The sequence below is a fragment of the Mus caroli genome, chromosome 15 (genome assembly GCF_900094665.2).
Source record: "Mus caroli chromosome 15, CAROLI_EIJ_v1.1, whole genome shotgun sequence".
Classification (NCBI taxonomy): Eukaryota; Metazoa; Chordata; class Mammalia; order Rodentia; family Muridae; genus Mus; species Mus caroli.
Window position 1 is genome coordinate 79,340,935 of NC_034584.1, and position 21,479 is coordinate 79,362,413.

Sequence of the window (21,479 nt, forward strand, 5' to 3'; positions counted from 1 at the left end):
AGGAGGAGTGGATGGGGCAGAGTTTGATGACACACAGACTGGGGGTGGGGGGAGGGAAACTGAGGTCTGGATGTAATATATGAGAGAATAAATAAAATTAAAAAAATTAAACTCAAGACATTGGAAAGAAAGAAAAAAACCTACAATAAAGACCCTAAACCCCTCCCCTCATAATAGTGTTTTTTTTTTTTTTTTCTGGCTGGGCCAGTAGTGGTTCACACCTTTGATCCCAGCACTTGAGAGGTGGATCTCTGAGGTCAAGGCCAGCCTGGTCTACAGAGCTAGTTTCAGGACAGCCAGGGCTACACAGAGGAACCCTATCTGAAAAAACAAGACTAAATAAATAAATAAATAAATAAATATTTTAAAAAATGAATAAAAGAATCACTTTTTCAATTCAAGAAAAGAAACCCCAACCTTTACATGTCACTGCCTCAAAGGACTAACTCATGTTGTGTTTAGTTCAAGAATTTTTTAAAATTTATTTTTATGTGCATTGATATTTTGCCTGTGTTCTTATCTATGTGAGGGTGTCAGATCCCCTGGAACAGGAGTTACAGTTGTGAGTGCTGGGAATTGAACTTGGGTCCTCTGGAAGAGGAGCCAGTCAGTGCTCTTAACCACCGAGCCACCTTTTCAGTCCCTAGTTCAAGAATTTGAATGCCTCCTGAAGGGGGTACCCTATTCTCAGAGGTAGTCCAATACCTCTGAGAGGTCAGTGTGTGCAGTGGAGGGAGAAAGTATATCCATCTCTCTGTTCCTGAAACCCATTTAATATATTGTCCTCAGTTAAAGGACATATCAGTTATTAAACTGATGCAGATACTATGCTGGACCTTAGCCAAAAGGCCAAGAAGCAATAATTTTATTTTATTTTTTACAGCTGAATAGCATTAGACATATGCTGATGGATTTGGTATTATGAATATGCTTCTGGTAGGGTATGGTTTTTTTCCCCCAGTGTATGTTCAGGAATGGTGCAGCTGGGATATATGTTAATGCTATCCTTAAGTTTTTTTAAAAAAAAACTTTTTTTGATTCCTTTTTTTTTTTTTAAACTTTATTTATTTACTTATTTATTATATGTAAGTACACTGTAGCTGTCTTCAGACACTCCAGAAGAGGGCGCCAGATCTCGTTACGGATGGTTGTGAGCCACCATGTGGTTGCTGGGATTTGAACTCTGGACCTTCGGAAGAGCAGTGAGCCATCTCACCAGCCCTGATTCCTTTTTTTTGAGTTTTACATCATGCACCCGAGTCACTCTCATCTCCCGGTCCCCTCATATCCGCCCTTTGCCCTTGCAAACTCCCCATCAAAACAAAACAAAACACACACACACACGTACGCACACACATACACACACACACACAGACACACACACACACACACACACAGGAAAGCATCTCATCATGGAAGCTGTAGCATGTCACAGTGTCTCACAGTTTTTCGCTCTGTGCACACATCTTCACTTACAGATGTTCACTGCAGTGAGTCATTGGTCTGGTGCAGGATGTCTGGCTTCCGTGACAGTATTGGATTCTCATCAGGACTCATCCTGGTTATCCTGTTGTTGCCCTGTGTCATGGAGATCCTGCAGTTTTGAATCAGGAGGACTGGCCCTTTCACACATCCCAACCGTTCTCAGATGATACAGATTTTGGGGTGTGCCAACTCAGAGCCCACTCAGAGCCCTACTCCCCCTTTTCTGCTCCACCAGAATAAGCTCTCCAGCACTGCTCTAGCTAGGCTACCCAATGCCACCATTGGCAGAAGACAGGGCCAGCTTTTCTACTCTCACACTCTTGGGGCCTTTGTCAGTCAAGGCCAACTCCACTTTATTGCCCGGGTGAGGTGCAGAGCCTGCTCTCCCAAGTGCTGCAACCTGTGAGAGATGGGGCCACCTTTCCAGAGCACTGTAGCCAGTGAGGGGCGGGGCAGTTCTGCACAGCCCCTTAGATGGTCCCTGGTGACTGCCCTGACCAAGGATATCCTCATGTTCTCTAGTGGTAATATGAGCCTCAGACATCAACACCAACTCCTGCTACTACTGTGTAGTCACAGACTCAGCTCAGATACGGCCTCAGTGGGCGCTTGGCTAAGACATCACCATGGCCCCAAGTGGTGGCGCTGGCCACTCACAGCAGGCTACTCTCCTCCATCCTACGCTAGTTCCATCTGTCTTCATAACACTCGAGCTGCTCCACTTCTCTGTCTCTCCCATCTGACCACCACATACTTGCACACTGTGCTGGCTCCTGCTGCGGGCTGGCCAGGAGGCTGGTGGGTCCCTGGGTGACATCTTCTGTCCACATGGTAGCAAGTGAGTGTCTACCGCCAGCCTGTGCTGAGCACAGATTCTTGGATGGCATGGTGGCCAGCAGGTCCTTGTCTGTCTTCCTCCTCCAAGCTGTGCTATCCGGGTTTGATTTCTATGTGTCGTAACCATAGAACAGCTGTGGCCACCAAGCCAGGCATCATTCTTGGAAGAACAAAGGACTGCCATCTGCTCTGCCCCTGACACTGCCACCAACTCGGTGTCTCTTTGCCCATTACCTGGGGAGTATAGGTGTGTATGTGGGGGTGGGGGGGGTCTTGTGTTTATGAGTGCTACTGCCCTCAGGAGCAGAATGGTGTTGGATCCCCTAAATCTGAAGTTACAGGTGGTTGTAAGCAGCCTGATGTGGGTGCCAGGAATGAACTCCAGTCCTTTTCGAGAACAACTAGTCATTTTAAACCAGTGAGCTACCTCTCCAGCCTTAACACGGTAGCGTTGTATTTGTATCCAGCCATATTCATAAGTGTCATCTAAGCCTGCCTTTCTGGTAAAGAGCAGAGTTGAGAAGTTGTTTGGGGGAGTTTCGGGCTGTCAGACTCTAAAGTATTTGCTGAGACGCTCTTTACACATAACTTGTGACCTAGCAAAATGGCTTGGTTAGGGCTGTCAGGGACCCCCCCTGAGCTGGATGGCCTTGGTAAAGGTGGGTGTCACAGTTTTGCTGTAGGCTTCTTGTAGCAGTTGATCATTTAAAAAATTTTTTTTTTAAATTTCTAGTTTTGATCAACTAGATCAAATAGGCAAAGTTTTATGGTTTTATATAACAACTAGCAATTAGGAGAAAAAAACCCCCATGAACTTTTAATTATTTTCTAAGCAACAACAGTTAAAAAACTCTAAACACATAAGCCAGCATTTTTTTAATGTAGTGGTAGGTATTAAGAATACTTTTCTTAAACAAGTGAGACAGTCTTAGTTGTAGTTCCAGTGTCTAGCAGTTAGTTCCTTTTTAGTAGGAGGTCCACTGATAAATTAACTGTAAGGTGTGTACATAGATGCTGTTTTAAGCCTGTCTAACCTGCGTCACATAAGCACAGGTAGTTTTCTTTAATTTTCCTCAAACAGGACTTGCCAAGACCAACAAATGTGTTGGAACTTGAAGGAAATGAAACTCTACCTTTTGTGTAACTCAAAGGAATTTTTTTTGTCCTCTAATACAGCATTTCATTTATACATTGTCTTCAGGGTATGCATTCCTCTCTAATAGGAACGTCTAACGGCTGAAGTTTAATCGTCTTCAGAAGCACTCTGCCTTCTGCCGTGAAGTAGCTAAGCTCCTTAAAGCTTTTGTGAATATTTTTGTTAGTTTGGCTAAAGTAGGACTGACAGCGATTATTATTAATAATGTTTGTAATATGGGAACGACTGATCTTTACCAGCTGTTTCATTGCCATTAATCATTACGTAGTTAGATGCATTATGTTGTCTTGACTGTGGACACAAGCTTTGCATAACTGTAATGTCAAGTAGGTTTTTTTTCAGGGCGGTAGTGGAGGGAGAGAAGTGGGCGAGGCGATGCTTTCACTGTTGCGAAGAATGTCCTGTCCTCCCCGATCCAGTAAACCAGTTTCATCTGTCTTCATCTAGTACTTCTGTTATGTCAGCTAGGGTTAATGGAATCCATAGCGATTTGCCCTGTGACTATGGAGGGATGGTTTTTATTTTTTCCTTTTCAGATTGTTGAGGGAAACAAACATTTAAGACCTATTCTCTGTCTTCAGGGAGTTTAAAATACAGTGAATTTGGGCTATGGACCCTCCTTACAAGTTGATCTGTTTAGTAGCTAATGGCGAAGGAGAAAGTAAATATGCTAAGTAGGACTCACAAGACATCTGTCTGCATTAGGGCCACATCTTTACAAGGTGACTGTTTTTCAAGTTCCAGCATCTTGGATAAGACAGAGAATTACATGCCAAGTTCTCACAGGGAAAGCCCTGGGTGGGCACAGTGTGGCAAGTGTAGCCTGCTGGGAGAGCACAGGCGAGCAGAGCATGGAAGGTCGGAAGTGCATGTGTGCAAGGTGCTTTCCGGAAGCCATAGACCCTGACAATGATCACGCTCCCAAGTTATTTTTCTTTGTTTTACAAACACAACCTATTTTGTTTCTGAGAGATGGTGTAATGTGAGCTTTCTGTGTAGAAGCTATTTATAGTTATGTGGATTTCAGGAGTCTTTTAATGGGTCTTAAAAGTTCAGCCATGTGCTGTTTCTCTTTTTAAAGCATATTAAGGGCCCAGTGCATCTATGACAACTGAACATGTAACACTGGGAATTATATTTGTAGGTTAGCTCATGAACTTAACAGTTCTATGGTCTGCACACTATAAAAACACCATTATTCTCAAGAGTGACTGTCTTCTTTCGTCTGTAGCTGTAGTTTTGCTCCAAAGCTCGTGCTGCTTCAGGTGTCAGTTTCTAGTAAAATGAGGGGTAAGAGATCAAGGAATGGCTTAGTGTTCAAGGGAAGACTGTTGATGTAGGCAGTGGTGTCTGTGCTCGTCACTGTGCTTGGGTATTTTTTTCCAGTATATTTAGTAAACCTTAATGAGAGTGTAAGTAAGTGTCTGTCCACCCGTCCGTCCGTCCTTCCTTCCCTCCCTCCCCCTCCCTCCCTCCTCTCTCTCTTTTTTCCTTCCTTCCTTCCTTCCTTCCTTTCTTTCTTTCTTTCTTTCTTTCTTTCTTTCTTTCTTTCTTTCTTTCTTTCTTTCTTTCTTATTTTTTTCATGACAGTATTGTCAGCAAAAGTGTCTTACATATGTCATTGTTTGATACAGTTGCTGAGGAAGGTGCATTTCACATTTTTGTTTCCTCACTAAGTCACTGAAACATTGGGTCAAAGTTTTATGACCTATTTGGAAACAGTCTTGACTGGTGCGGTTGGGTGGAGCACAGACATTTTTGTGTTTTCAGTCCTGCTCCGCCTCCTTCTGCAGACAGGGTTTCTCTGTGTAATCTTGGCTGTCCTGTCCTTGAACTTGCTCTGTAGACCATACTGCCCTCAAACTCATAGAGATCCTCCTGCTTCTGTCTCCTAAGTGCTTGGATAAAAAAATGTGCACCGCTACTGCCCAGCTGCTTCTCAGTTTTTAATTAATTAATTAATCAGTACCCCGCCTTCTTCCTGAAACAAATTTCAGATACCTTAAAAAAATAGACAAGGGAAGAGGGTAGAGTTGTGTAGGTCAGTTGCTTAACACGTGGGAGGCCCTGAGTGTGGTTCCCTAGTGTGGTCCCAGAGGTAAGTGAGGAAACTGGAGAGAGGAGAAAATCCAGACCACGTGGGATTCCCACTGCTGTAAAGTATGAGCTATACAATGACCTCTGGATTTGTCCCAGGCCCAGGCATAAACAAGCATGGGATGTTTGTCTCTGCAAGACTGAAAGATTCCACAAAGTGCACAAGAAGCCAGGGTGCTGAAGTTCATAGAAAAAATCATGCCCTGGTCCTGTAAAGGGAGGGAACGTCTGTGCTGTGTGTTTGGTGATTGATGTCTAGGCACCCCGTGGTCGTTCCTAGGTTGGAGTTTCTGTGGTCTGGTTTACTCCTGTGATTCTACATTGAGAATGGAGAACACTCATGGTCAAGACTGTCTGAAAGGGTGTCCAGTTTCCTCCTTTTTTTTTTTAAAAGAATTATTTATCTATTTTATGTATATGAGTACACTGTAGCTGTCTTCAAACACACAGAAAAGGGCATTAGATCCCATTACAGATGGTTGTGAGCCACCATGTGGTTGCTGGGAATTGAACTCAGGACTTCTGGAAGAGCAGTCAGTGCTCTTAACTGCTGAGCCGTCCCTCCAGCCCTTTTTCCTTCTATCTTTAAAAGCAGATTGGTGTTTCTTTAGGGGATCTTAGGATGAGGAAATTAGTTTTCATTTCAGTACCAAATTGCACCAAAAAATTGTCATCTCCAGAACTATAGAATGATAGTAGGCTATACTGTGGCACGACAGAGACTTGCGGAGACTGAGTACCCGAGAGTGCAGCTGTATGTAGGTCATCTCTCTGGCACTCATTTTCATAGGCGAGCCGGCACCCCACATCCCTTCCTGTTTCCTGTGGCTCTCCCTCTCATGTGTAAAGTTTGCTGTAGCTCTTGCTATGGAGTGGATGACACGCTCACTTGTCCTCTCAGTCCTTCCAGAATGTTGTTTCCCATAACTGAGTGCAATGTCCATATTGGGTAGTGGCAGATCCATAAGCAAGAGTTAATTCTTCTGGGCTGGTTTTGGATTGTCCTGGGGATGCAAGTACTGGGATCAGGGACCTTTAGTTGGAATTGTGACTGTGGCATTTATTGGCCAAGTGATGTGGGCAAGCAACTCCTTCCCCTACATCGTCTGTAAAATGGAGAGAGAGGATAGTGTTGATTGAAGGATTATTTCAAAGGCGGAGTGAGAGAACACATGTAAGGACTAACAGCAGCCCCGCACATAGTAGGTACCCAGCCTACACCGCAGCCCATAACTTCTGTTTCATAATGAAGGAGGTGGAAAAGAGCAGTCTAGCTTCCCCTGTCTCTGGAGTAGGTAGTTTTGGGGATGGGACATTTGGAAGTCTCTCTCTCTTTCTCTCTCTCCCTCCCTCCCTCTCTTCCTTCCTAGTTTCCAGTTTCTAACAACCTTATCTTCTTCCAGGGAAACAGCACCCAGAACGATCTTCCAGAGAGTCCTGGATATCTTAAAGAAGTCTACTCATGCTGTTGAGCTGGCCTGCAGGGATCCCTCCCAAGTGGAGCATCTGGCTTCCAGTCTGCAGCTCATCACTGAATGCTTCAGATGCCTTCGGAATGCTTGTATCGAGTGTTCTGTGAATCAGAATTCCATCAGGTAGTGACACACGCTCTTCTGAGTGGTTCTTGTATGCTGGTTAATGTTTTTGCTTTATAGTGCTGCACGTTCTTTTTCTTTACAAACCTCTACAGTGAAACACCCCTATTTCTTGTATTCTCTTGTTTAAGAAGAGGGATTATTCATCCTGCTCATAATTTGTAATTTGTTTTGAGGTATTTGATTCTTCATGTAAGAGTGATTTGAGTTTGGCATTGGTTCCATATTTCTAGGTTCTGCCAGTTCAAGTTCACATGCAGTTCTTGACCCCCTTTTAATGTTTGACCCCCTTGCAAATGTTTCATTGACCCTGTGTTTAAATTAAGCAAGAATATTTCATAATTTTCTGAGGTTATCTGTATTAAGACTAAAGCTTTGAGTACTTCCCCTTCGTCTTAAGCTGTGTGTGTTTCTGAGAAGTGCTAAGTTCAGAGCAGAGGGTGCTCTCTGCCGCTCTTTCCTTTGTACAACTCTCATACCCAGAGCTGAGCTTCTCTCCTCTTATGCAGTGCCCTCCCCCTACAAGACAGGGTTTCTATGAGTAACCCTGGCTGCCCTGAAACTCGCTCTACAGACCAGGCTGGCCTTGAACTCAGAAATACCCCGGCTTCTGCTTCCCAAGTGCTGGGATTAAAGTCGTACACTACCATGCCTGGCTTTTCCTCTTGCTTTAATGAAACAGGCTTCTTATTAAAAATTTATTTTAGAGTATTTTATTTGAAATGAAGTCAGAAGCTACAAGCAGAACGCTTACCTTTCTTTCCTGGATTTGCATGTAGAAAGGGCCTCAAGGCCGCTCCATCACTGCTGTCATGGGTGACGTTGAGCTGGTCCAGAAGACATTTGATTCCCTTGGCTGCTTAGACAGTCTTATACCTGAGGCTTTAATATGATTAATGAGATTTTTAAGATGAAAGGGAAGGAAGAAAAAAAGTTGGAGTTGTTTTAATATCAGTGCTGAGACATACCTGCCATCTCTTTGCAGGAAATGGATAGAAATAACCATAATTAATAGTTATTATTTTGCTTTTTTAGCTAATTAATTTTTAAAACCTCTTTAAAGATTTATTTTTATTTATGTGTCTATGTGATTGTCACATGTGTATTATGGGGAACCAATGAAGTGCAGATAGGGTGTGGGATCCTCTGTAGCTGTAGCTGTAGCTGTAGCTGTAGCTGTAGCTGTAGCTGTAGCTGTAGCTGTAGCTGTAAACTTCTTCCATTCTCTGGAAGAGCAGCAAGCACTCTTAACTGCTGAACCATCTCTCTAGCCCTGATACCAGGATTTGAAAACATAACTTTATGTTCTGAAAACATGGGCCAGGATGCCAGTTTCATTTGTACTTTCCCAGATCATAAAGGACAGGGGGCCTAGAACAGAGCCTGCATGTGGGCATCTTTGCTGGTCTGGCCTCAGTGGAGAGGAAGGAGGCTCTGGCAGCACGTTTGGGTCTAGGTGCCTTACTTGCAGAATCCTTGCTTTAGTCCGTGGGATAAGTGGAAGAATAGTGTGCTACAGTTTCCTTCCGGTTTTTCAGAGGCAGAGACTGTGGCTTGGAGAGGTGAAATAGCCTGTCCCAAAGTCATTGACTGACGCTTAGGGAACTCCATGCTGAAAGCAAGTCCTCGCCATGGCTGAGCCCACAAGGCTCTGTTGTCTGTGAGTCTGCCACCCTCCTGCAGTCAGTCACCTCAGCTTGGACATGGAACCCTGTGCACGTGGAGGAAGCCCTTCTGATACCACCTTTCCCTTCTCACATGCTACCAGGGCAAGACTCCTTCCTGAGGCATGAGTAGGGTAGTGAGTGTTGCTGCTTCTGCCTCTGCTGCCGCCGCCGTTGTCTGCTTTGGGCATTGTGTGTCTTATCTTCTGAGAAATATATGCCTACTATAAAAACTGCAACATTAGAAAACAAGTGCTGTGTGAAATGAAATACTCAGTCTATGCCCTGGTCACCAAGGCAAGGGCAGTGCACGTGGTCATGGTTAGCTCTCACTGTGTGCAGCTTTTGGTTGGTACCCATGAAAATAAAAAGGTAAGGGCAGCACGTTTTCTGTCATTTGATTTAGTTTCTAGTATTACATTATTATTGTTATTGATTTCTGAAAAACTCAATCATTTGAGGCATTAGTTCCCAGAAAAACATTTCTAGTCAGAAATATAACAAAGACTCCAGTGGGAACTTAGCAGACAGTCTTAACTAAAGCCAATATTTCTGAGCTAGTCAGGATTCAGATCGAAGCATTCTTATGTATGTGTTCATGTGTGTGTGTGTGTGTGTGTGTGTATGTATGTATGTGTGTTTGTGTGTGTGTGTATGTGTTCGTGTGTATGTGTGTGTGTTGTATGTATGTATGTGTGTTTGTGTGTGTGTGTGGTGGTGTGTGTCTGCACTTTCTTCCCTTGTTATCCCACATTCAGAAGATAACATGCCAAGATCTCTTTTGTATGACACGGGATATAATACAGCAAAGCAAAGAATCTGAGATCTGAGTCATGTGACATTTCAGGAAGTACCCTGCATAATGCAGCATATAACTACTGCTGCTAGGGTTGCTGTACTGTTTTGGTATAGGGCCAGCTAATAGGTAGTTAAGCTTTGGGGTCTCTGTTGCATTTCTTTTTTTTTTTTAAGATTTATTTATTTATTATATGTAAGTACACTGTAGCTATCTTCAGACACTCCAGAAGAGGGCGCCAGATCTCGTTACGGATGGTTGTTAGCCACCATGTGGTTGCTGGGATTTGAACTCTGGACCTTTGGAAGAGCAGTTGGGTGCTCTTACCCACTGAGCCATCTCACCAGCCCCCTCTGTTGCATTTCTTAATTCTTCCATTGTAGTGTGACATCAACCGAACAGTATGTGAAAAGAGTGAGCATATTTGCATTACATTTTTAAACTCTGAAATTTGAATTTCATTAAATAAAATTCACATGATGAAATTGTATTTTGATTTCTTCCCTGCAGCCCCCTTGCAGCACTTAACAAAGCACAGGGTCCCCTGCCCTGGGCGCTGTTGCCTAAGTAGACATGAGTAGAGCAGGCTGAGCATTCTCTTTCCTGAGAGCTGTACTGTGCTTTCTCTCACTACTCCTGGGAGAAGAGGCGAGGGCAGTGAGTGGCCATCTAGACCTGGGGGGAAGAGGAGAGAGCGCCTTTTGCCACATTTATAATGACCGTGGCCATTTGGAAACTCGGGCTTAATGTATGGTTCTCGAATCTGATCCAGACAACTCAGGACCTTCTCTTTAGGATGCAGACTTAATTCTGATTCACCTCGAATCAGATTCACCCATCTATCGCATTCAGATTCACCTCGAATTCATCTGAATCACCTCGAATACTAAGAAGTATTCAAATACTTCTTAGCACAACTAGCTGTTGGGGCTTTCTGAGAAACACTCTTGGTCTTTGTTTCCTGGCAAAACCAAGCTCAAATTGGAGGTCACTGCCACTTTGGAGGCCTACTTCTTTGAGATCTAAGAGTTGCTACTTGTGATACTATCTAGAAATCAGGTGTCCATTTCTGTATGACTAACTAGAACCTAAGGGTTCCACAGTTTAGTAACTCACAGAACTCAAGGCAGTAGGTTTCTGGCCCATTGGATTGCATATGGACTGGGAACATCCATGTGGAAGTCTGTGCACATCACTAGGTCTAGGGTGGGCTGAGAACCTGTGTCCTCTCTGGCTATGCCATCTTCTGGCAGTTTGATGCGTTCACCAACCTGCAGCCTCCTCAGCACCCATGGCTAGTTTTTCATTGGAGTTTTCATTGTACAGATATGGTTAATTAAACCATCAGTTGTGGTTCTTGACGTCAGGTTTCATCTCCCTCCCCTCTCTGAGGCTGAAAGCTTTTCCCTTGGGCCCTTGACAGCTGAACCATCCTGAAGCTGTGCCTGAGTTACCTTCACAGCACGAACTCAGATGTGGTTAAAGGTTTTCCTATCCTCAGGAACTCTGGGCCACGTGCTCCGGCCAGCAACAACCAGCGGCAGACTGCCTCTGTTGCTGTGTCTCTTGCCCATGTAAAGTATCTTAAAAACAAACAAACAAACAAACAAACAAACAAACAAACAAACGAGGTGTGGTGGTTTTTTGTTTGTTTGTTTTTGCTTGTCCTAGTTCACCCATTGATCTTTAACATTCCCATCTATCGCATTCAGATTACATGTTTGTGAATCCAAGGTCCCCACACTGTAAATCCATTACAGCAGCTCATGTTCAGAATGCCTTCTAAGTCTCATTAGCTAGAGCTCCTACATCCATTCCTGTAATTAGCTAAGTTTCATATCAAACTCTGTATGCTGATCCATCTTGGGACAAAGTTCCACTTTATCTGGGACCTGTAAAACTAGAAAGCAATTATCTTTTCTCAAATACAGTAGGCAGAGGATCACAGCACATGGGGCAGTGTTAGGCATTTCTTTTTTCTTTCCTTTCCACACAGCTCTAGGATGCTGTCCAAGGACTTTTGGCACCACACAGCAGAGATCACCATTCAGTACTCTAATAACACGCTCTCATCTCCTTCCAAACGCTGCCAGCTGTGCCTGCTGCATGTGTGTGTTTCTACCAGCAGTCAGTCTTATGCGCTGTGATTTCTCTCTGCCATGCTTCTTAGGGTTCTTCTAGTCTCTGCCCACTGGCCAAAGCTTTTCCCCCTTAGGTATTTGTTACAGCGGCACTCCACTAATCAGATCTGTGTCACTTTACTGTTGTTACTGTGACGTCTTACCAAAAACTTAAACAGCACACACTATTTTAGAGTTTTGAGGTTTAGCAGTCCACAGGGGATTGGCCTGGATGGTCCTTCCTTCTGGAGGCTCTGGGACAGAATCAGGTTCTTTGCCTTGCCAGTTTTCAGCCCTTCCACTTTACTTGGCAGCTAGCCTCCTTTCTCTTGGTTCCAGCGTTCTTGTGTTCTTCCTGTAAGGAGCCTTGTGCTACAAGTGGACCTCCATATAACTCAGCACAATCCTTTTACCTCAAGATCATTGATTTGGACTTGTCTGAAAAGTTCTCTTTATCAGATAGTGTAACCATTACAGATTTTGGAAATCAGGGCGCGCACATCTCAGGAAGCTGTTACTCCGTCCTCTGTAGGAGCTGTTCATCAGTTACCTCAGAGTTATGCTTGAAAGCATCATTTGAAATCCAGTATTAGGGAAGAGCACACATTTAGTTTAACTGTGTCTTAAATTTACCGCAGGAACCTGGATACGATCGGAGTTGCTGTTGATTTGGTTCTTCTCTTTCGTGAACTTCGGGTGGAACAAGACTCCTTGTTGACAGGTAATGTGCAGTGTAATGAATGGATTATTATCTTGAAAACTGTTTAAAACTAATACTCTGAGTGTTCAGTCGTGCACTGAAATGCATGTTCTGTATTTCATGGAATATTAAAGAGGTACTGGGAAGGCAAGTTGCTGTGACTTCCTTTCTGTCCTGTTGTGGGCTGACTTGTCTCTTGCTAGTTTCTTAGGCTGAGACTTTTCTTAGTCTGTTTGGGTTGCTGTGGCAAAATACTTAGCTTAGGTAATTAATGACATTGATCATTAATTACCTAAGACATTGATCACCCTAGAGAGTGGGAAGCCCAAGTTCAGGATTTCAGCATATTTATTATGTGAAAAGGGCTTGCTCTCTGGCTCAGTGAAGGCGCCTTCTTCTTGGGTCAGAAAGGCAAAGGGAGGCAAAGGAGCTCTCTTGACTTCTAAGGGGCTCTACTGCAAAACCTAGCTGTCCCTCACAGCCCTCGTCACTTCCTACCAACACTTCGGAGATTTGATCTCAGCACGTGGATTTCCGAAGGACTCAAACAGTCAGACCACAGCAGGATCTTCACCTCCTTGTCTATGGAGATAAGATTGTACAGGAGGTAATTACGGTACGCTGAAGAAGTTTGCTGTCCCCATGAGAAAAGGATAGTGACACATAGCTGCAGACCATGTAAGACACAGGGAGCAGATTGCAGTCCAATGTCCGGAAATACCGGGAGAAACCAGCACTGGCTGCACCTGAACCATGGACCTGGAGCCTCCGAAATGGTGGAAAGTAATAGTTTGAAGCCGTCTAGGCTGTGGTCTGTCCAGGCCTAGGTTCTTTGCTGCAGCGGCCTGAAATGACAGGTGTACTCACTGCTTGTGATCCTTGCCTACGTGACAGACACTGTTTTGGGTTGACTGTGAACGCCCCAGGCTTGTGTGCTGAGCACTCGGTCCTCGGCTGCTGGCACTGTTTTGGGAGGTTGTGGAACATTTTGGACATGGAGTCTAGCTGGCTGATACCAGCCATAGGGCAGGGCATACAGTCCATCTCTATTTTACTTAAGTTTTCTGCCTCCTGACTGCTCAGGCAACGTAACCGGTTATAATTTCTTCTAGTCTAGCCACAGGCTGCTCCATCTATCACTAGGCTGCCCCTTCATGATGGACTGTATCGTCTTAAACTGTGACCCACATTAAATCCTTCCTCTGTCAGCTGCTTCTCTCTGGTATTTCATCCCAGTGGGGCTGCTCCCACCAGCGACTCTGTCCAGGAGCTCACACTCCAGGTACTAAGTCTGTAGTCAGTCAGTTACCTCCAGTGACCCAGAGGGAAGTTAGCACTGCTTGTTAACGCTGTTGGTGTGGGATTAAGAGCAGTACTCAGTACTCAGTTCTCAGCTTCTCAGCTTGAAAACCTGGAAGGTCCTTAGAATATTTAAAATCATTTAGTTTTCTGTATTAGTAGCATGAATGCTTTGTACAAAAGTTATTATCTTAACAGATCATTAAATTAAATGATAGAGTTTTTATATATGACCTTCATGTCCAAGGAATTGAGACATTATGAATAAGTATAAATTATTTGGTATAATCTTGACCTAAGTATTCGTGCTTGCTGGCTATGTAGATTATAGGTTAAAATAATTGTTACAATAAAAAGCAGATTCAATTTACAAATATTTCCTCATCCCTGTTCCCCTATAACATGAGGGCGCATATGTTAATGCTACCTTACCTATCTCAGTGGATGGGTAAGAGCTAGAGGTGGGGCTGTCTTCTCACAGCACCAAAAGGAATCCCAGACTGAGTCAGTGCTGCGTGCTGCAGGCATGCCTGCTGCCAATTACTCTGCTCTGTGGGTGGTTTCCTAGTGCTAGCGTTCCTGATTCTTTTTTTTCCCTTTTTCTGTCTTGGGCTCCTACTATTTGATTTAGAAATCCTCTTTTAAATACATTAATAAGTCAGTTACTTGGTGTCACAGTGCTGTGATTGTGGAGCGAGCCCTTCTTCTTACCCCTTGGATTCCAGCCTGTTCCCCTCCCAGAAGATTTTCTCCTGACATTATCCCCTGTGTCCTCAGTATCACAAAGGCTGCCCTGCCCCGCAGCATCCTTGTCATGTAGTGTGGTCTCCTGCTCCCCACCGTGAAACCCGCTTTCCTTGACTCAGCATCCCCTTCTCTCTCTCTTTGTGCTGTCCAAATCTCCTGTGCAAGATTTATTTTGTTTTTCCAACATATGATAAGTGATTGTTTCATCCTTTCTTCATTGAGATGGATATAACCTAAGAAAAATAGAAAAGGGAAGATGTCTAAAAATGCTTTTATAACATAGTTATGTGGTGAAGGAATATCTTGATTGATGTCAGAATAGGTCCATGTAAGTATGTTTCGTTTTGTTCTTTCCCTTCCCTTCCCTTCCCTTCCCTTCCCTTCCCTTCCCTTTCACTTTTCCTGCCTTCCCTCCCCTCCCCTCCCTTCTCCTCTTTTCCTTTGCCCTTACTTCCCATCTGTCTGTCTGTCTGTCTGTCTGTCTTAATTTTGAGGGCACTGGGAATTGAACCTTGGGCTGCAGTACGGTAGGAAAGCCTCTCCTGCTGAACTCTATCCCTCGCCTTAGGCTCAGTGTATAAGGGATGCATTAACAGTTGGTTATAATTTAGATAGCTTCAATGCCATCAGTTTAGCAAATTGATTTTTTTTTCTGGTAGTGTGGGGTAAATTTAGTGCCTTGGGCATAGTAGGGAAGCATTTTATCATTTAGTTATGTCTCCCAGCCCTTTTAAAGTGGACAGTTGAATGGCCTTGAGAAGAGTACAGCCAATACCTGCATGTAATTAAACTATTTTCTTGTGCTCAGTGGTATAGGAAGAGCAGTTCTCCTCCCTCTCCTTCTCTGTGCCTCTGCTGACCACAGTTTTATGTCCTGTCTCTATGGACTTAGTTTATTCTGGGTTTTTCTGATGAGTGGACTTGCAGAGGGCATGGGTCTTGGATTCTGGAGCTTCAGCCCCATTGTAGCGTGCATCAGAGTGTTGTTACTTTTCTGGAGTGAGCAGGACTTTATGGTTTGTATCGTCATCAGTTGATGATCACAGGCTCTTCTCACCTTTGGCTATGGAGAATAACACTGTTAATGTACACATGCATTTTTCTGAGAGCTTGTGTTTAGTTCTTTGATGTATGTACCTAGGATTAGAATGGTTGAGCCTGAATACTACCATATTAAACATTGTTTTCTAGAAGATTCATTCTGTCTGTATCTGTCTGCCTCTCTGTCTCCATCTCTCTGTCTCTGTTTGTCTTATCTATCTGTTCCCTTCCGTGTGTGTGTGTGTGTGTGTGTGTGTGTACACCCATGTGTACATACATGTTATATATAATTGCCTATAGAGGCCAAAGGAGGACTTTGGATCCCTTGGAGCTGGAATCAGCAGCAGTTCTGAGCTGCCTTTGGTGCTTGCTCGGAGCTGAGTCTGATTGCTGATCCTCTGCCAGAGCAGCAAGCACTCTTAGTTGCTGAGCTTTCTTTCCAGCTGCCATGTTTTGAGGAGCCACTAACCTGTTTTCCAAGACAGTGGAGGCATCCACACTCCCTCAACAGTGTGTGTTCTGACTCCTGCATGTCCTTGTGGACGCTGTCTTTTGGGGTTATAGTCATCCAGGTGGACGTGAAATAATGTGGGTTTTAGTCACACTTCCCAAATGACCAGTGACAGTGAGCGTTTTCTAGTGTGTATGGGCATTTATACTAGAGAAGTATTTGTTTGAATCCTTTGTTCAGTTCCTTTTTTCTTTGTTAATTTCTTGTGGTTGTGTTTTACTGTACAGTTGTAGACGTTACTTGAGTAATATATTGCAGACAGTAGGGATTATGTGAAATCTGCAGATGAATTTGGGGAGAGTTGCCATCTTGACAATATTGAGTCTCCTAGTCCATGAAATGGGTGGGGGCATTTTCTATCTAAAAAATTTCAGCTGTGTCCATTTTAAGTCCCTGACCTGTATTCTGTGGCGGGACTGAAAAGAGGCAAGGAGAAAAAGGGAAATGAGCGGTATTTCTCACCGCCTTCTGGGAAGGGGCTGATCGGAAAGCTCCTGGGTTTTATTTGGAATTCAGCAGTGACATTTGCACTTAATGAGAACCTCAGGACTTACTTCCATAGTGAGTGCCTTCGTTCCAACCTATGAGATCGCATTGTAGAAAGTAGTTTGCTTTCACCATCTCCTAATGCTTTCTCTGAGAACCTCATTTTAGGGAGACTGTTGTTAGGGAAACTGTGCCAGTTTTTTTGTTACTGCTTCTGAGGTAAGAACTGTAATTATATTGTCAAAATAATATTTAGAGTATTATTTTCAGGCAATAATTGCAGTGGTCTGACAAATATATTATGGTCATCAAATTTTATGTAAACACAAGTATGACTTATTTTAATTGAGCTATTGATGTTGTTTTTGGCATATATTCTTTCCTAATCTGTAAAAATAATGCTGGCATTTTTTAGGGGCTTTGCACTGTTCTTAGTGTTTACATAAAGATCAGTTGACAGGCTGTTGGTTAAAGTAAACTGTTCTTTCACTCGCCTGTAGCCTCCTCGCCTGTGCCTAGGCTGTCTGTAATTCTGCTTGCCCAGAGTCGTGTTTTGGGTTTTCAGAGGTTTTTGTTGCCTTTAAAAAAAAAAAAAAGAACCTGAGGAACTGTTGGGCTGCTCCGCTGTCAGGCCTTTCACTCTCAACATTTAAACTCGAGTGTTAATGTTCTGAAGTGCTTAGTAGAACTGTTAGTATCTTTTAAACTTATGGCTTATCTGGGAAACAGTTGGTACTTTTGTATTATAAACATTCAATACGCACTTAGTATGGACTAATTTTTGTTTTAAAGAAAATTAGCTTTATTTATGTAATATAGAAAAGTTGATTGTAGTGTTAGAGTTTGCCAACTGTTTTCCACTCTGAATGCTTTACAAGAGTACTTACATAAAAACATAAGACAGTCCACCACGTGCTCCTGGTCTAATCAGTTTTTCTTAATTCTGACCACACCTGTCCCTGTATTTTGTAAATTTTAACAGGAAGCTGCATCATTCTGACACAGTGGTCAATTCACACAGATCAATACTGAAGTGGAGGGAAAATAATCGTAAACAGACAAAAAATATTTTCTACCAGTATGACTTTATCATTATATTTTTATATTAAAATACATTCTGTGTTAAAAAAGTATTTGTATTCACTGAAGTTCTAATTTGTTGTACTAAGTCTGACATTCATATAACCCCAAATCGATATAGACATGACTCTATATTAAGCTTTCAATATGAATGATTTCCACAAATAAAAAAACCCAAAAGGAACAGAGGTAACAGAAAATCCATCTGAGAATGGTAGGAGGGTGATCGTTCTATATTCTACATAAAAGCATCCTGTGTGATCTCAGCATAGACTCACTTAAAAGATATAATCATGAGACCACAGCCTCAAGCCACACAGTGGGGCTGAAGCTGTCTCTCCTATTATAAGTTGGGTAATTCTAGATTTGGTTCTTTGTTTGAGACAGGGTTTCTCTGTGTCACCCTGGATGTCCTGGAACTCAATCTGTAGACCAGGCTGGCCTTGAACTCACAGAGATCCACTTGCCTGTCTCCTGAGTGATGGGATTAGAGGCATGAGCCTGGCTTAGGTCTAGTTAATAAAGAGTGTTCCAATCACTTATTTATTGTTGGCATTATTATTGTTAGTTTGTTAATTTATTGTTTGAGAAGAGTCCTATCGTGTGGTCACAGCTGGTCTGGAACTCACTCAGTAGACCAGGCTGGTTGGAACTTTGATGATCATCCTGTCTCAGTCTCCTCAGGTGAGTGCCTCCCTCCCCTGCTCTAATTGTTGATGTTGCTTGAGAAATGCAACCACTGAATAAGGCAGGAATCCATGTAGAAAGTGGGATGTGGTGTAAGCGCAGATACTTCATAATACAGTGATATACAGACTGTTAGAGGAAATCCCTTCATTTTCAAAGTAGTGGATTGCTTAGTAAATTTGGATCTTTGGCACTTTCTTGAAATGCCTGGCAAGAATTCTGACAGTTCCCTGGTCTTAGTAAATGGAAACAAAATCAAACCAGAATTACCAAGAACGTTAAGTTTCGGTCCCTCCTGAAGTGAGAATGATCGACGGGATCTCCAAGTGCACTCGGGCCCCACGCTCCACTTTCGCTATGGACTAAGTTTTCAGGACTCAGAGTGGACAGAAGAAAATAAAATTCTAAGAACAGGCTATGAGAAGCCCTTGAATTTAATTTTTTCTTTATTCAGTATTTTATCTGTTGGTATAAACTCTAATCTTGTGTTCAGTTTCCTTAAATAATATTAAATTATTTAGTTTTGGGGTGCTGGCTGCTAGCACTGCTAATGCAGTGCTTTGTGGGAGCTGGGCCTGGAGAAACTGTCCCTAGAGCAGAGCAGAGCAGAGCAGTGCAGGGCAGAGCAGAGGAGGGCGTCCAGTAAGTCTCGGGGACACTGCTGGCAGCAGGAGTGTCTTGAGAGCACCCCCCATCTTTTCATTTTTGGATCTTGTCGGATATTTTTCTCCATAAAGCTTTTTTATTTCCCTGTTTTTCTGTTGTCTTATCTGTCTTTTAAAAATGGTTTGTAGCCAGGTGGAATGGCTCATACTTTTAATCTCAGCACTTGGGAGGCAGAGAAAGAGGCAGACAGATCTCTGTGAGTTCTGAGTCCAGTCTGGTATGTAGTGAGTTCCAGGACAGCCAGGCCTACACAGTGAGACCCTGTCTCAAGAAGAAACAAAAGAAAAACAAAGGTTTATTAGGAGCTCTTTGAATATGCTGTGAGTCTGAAGGTAGTTGTGTATTTTATTTATCTTCCTATTTTGTGGTAATATTTCTGGTTTTTTTTGTTTTGTTTTTTGTTTTTGGTTTTTGGAGACATGGTTTCTCTGTGTAGCCCTGGCTATCCTGGAACTAGAACTCACAATATAGACCAGGCTGGCCTCAAACTCAGAAATCCGCCTGCCTCTGCCTCCCAAGTGCTGGGATTAAAGGCGTGCGCCACCACTGCCCGGCAATATTTCTGTTTTTATTGCATGGTATCATCTGAGCAAAAGTGTTACTAGATTTAAAATTTATTAATATTTAAAAACTGCCCAGTGTTTTTAAAATATTTTGACTTTGGTGCGTATGTTCAGGTCAGTGGCTAGAATGGGATTTTCTGTCCTGTGTGAGGAAGTACAGCATTGTCAGGGTTTCTGTGCCGATACCTGGGCACCCCACTGCTAATTCTCATATAGAACATTGTTTATTTAATGACTGGCTGCCAATACTCTTCTCAGTATTGGTTCCAGTCAAGTTCTTGTTCTAGCCCACTGCTCTGTTTAGTTCTTTCTGTCTTGGTTCCACCCTGTTGTACCTCCTGTTAACTGAACTAGCCGGTAGTCTGTGAGTCTGTGAGCATGGGTTCTCTTTTTTACTTTCCAACAGTGTCATAGCTATTAACAGCCCTCTGTATCTTCATATACAGTTTTAGAATGGTTTTACTAAGTTTCCAACAAATATTGCACATCAACCAGGATGTGCAGTGATAATTGTGTGTGTGTGTGTGTGTGTGTGTGTGTGTGTGTACTCTTCTACTTGGATCTAGACCGACAGTTACATTTAACCACTATATAGAAGCTGAGTGACATGCTCTGCCTAGTCCTTTCCTTACTTAGTTGCATTTCAACACCTCCATCTTATTTTGTAATTCCTTCTTAGATAGTGTACTCATCACTGTCACTCATATTTTGGCACTTAAAAACACTTTCCTTTTAGATTTGCTTGTATGCGTTTTGCCTGCATGTATGTGTGTACCGCATGGAGGATGTCCAAGCCCCTGGAACTAGAGTTATAGGTGGCCGCCAGCTGCCATGTGGGTGCTGGGAACCCTGGATCCTCTACAAGAGCAGCTACTGCTCATAACTGCTGTGCAGCTCTCCAGCCCCATATCTTGGTACTTTTTTTTTTTAAAGATTTATTTACTTATATGTGACTACACTGTAGCTGTCTTCAGACACTCCAGAAGAGGGCATCATATTTCATTACGGATGGTTGTGAGCCACCATGTGGTTGCTGGTGGGATTTGAACTCAGGACCTTCAGAAGAGCAGTCGGTGCTCTTAACCGCTGAGCCATCTCTCCAGCCCCTGGTACTTTCATAAATGGTATCCTTGCCCTGGTCCCATGTCATCCTCCCCCTCTTACTGGAGGTTGAGACCTGAGCCCAGGGTCTTGGCAAGGGTATCACTCTTTGTATCCCTTAGCCCGATGTCTTTATGCTTGATTGTTTCCTGAATGTAGAACTATGGTTTGTTTTTTTCTTTAATACTGACTTTGGTGAAGCAACATTTGTAAGCTCTTTTTAAAATTTGTAAATTTGCTTATTAAAAAAAAAAAAAAACTTTCGGGCTGGAGAGATTACTCAGCAGTGACTGCTCTTCCAAAGGTCCTGAGTTCAAATTCCAGCAACCACATGGTGGCTCACAACCATCCGTAATGAGATCTGACGACCTCTTCTGGTGTGTCTGAAGACAGCTACAGTGTACTTACATATAATAAGTAAATCTTAAAAAATATCTTTCAAATAAATAAGCGTTCTCAAGAATGCAGACAACATACGCATTTAAATATCCTACAAGCATTAGCCTTTCGTTGGTAGTGTGGGATGTGATCGTTTGATTTGTTTGGGCTTTTTAGCCCTTGGGTCTTTTGTCTTGCAGGCAGTGATACTTTTGTACTCTTCATAAATGGTGATTGCAAATGCCTTAGCTTTCTCTTTCAAAAAAGACTACTTGTCACGCTGCGTGGCCATTATTAATTCTAAAGGGCACTGCAGACTCTGTTTATTCCTATTTTTAGGCTAAAGCAGCCCCTGAATGGAGGTCCTTGGTAATTTCCAGTCTCTGCCTTAGTTGCACGCATATCACTTTCATGTATGTCTTGATGCTTTGTTAATGATGTTGCTGTGACTTTATGTGTTTCACTTGTGA

The 21,479-nt window shown here is 43.1% G+C and overlaps 1 protein-coding gene and 1 non-coding gene across 2 annotated transcripts in view; one reads left to right on the top strand and one right to left on the bottom strand.

The window, feature by feature from the left end:
• Positions 1-21,479, top strand: part of Atxn10 (ataxin 10) — a 124,922-nt gene that overhangs the window by 14,212 nt on the left and 89,231 nt on the right. Inside the window, exons 2-3 of the mRNA XM_021183843.1 lie at positions 6,979-7,170; positions 12,389-12,471. Coding sequence (XP_021039502.1) covers positions 6,979-7,170; positions 12,389-12,471 — 275 coding nt within the window. The remainder of the gene's footprint in view (positions 1-6,978; positions 7,171-12,388; positions 12,472-21,479) is intronic.
• Positions 672-861, bottom strand: LOC115029489. The gene has a single exon (XR_003835063.1). It is a non-coding gene; the product is annotated as a U2 spliceosomal RNA (small nuclear RNA).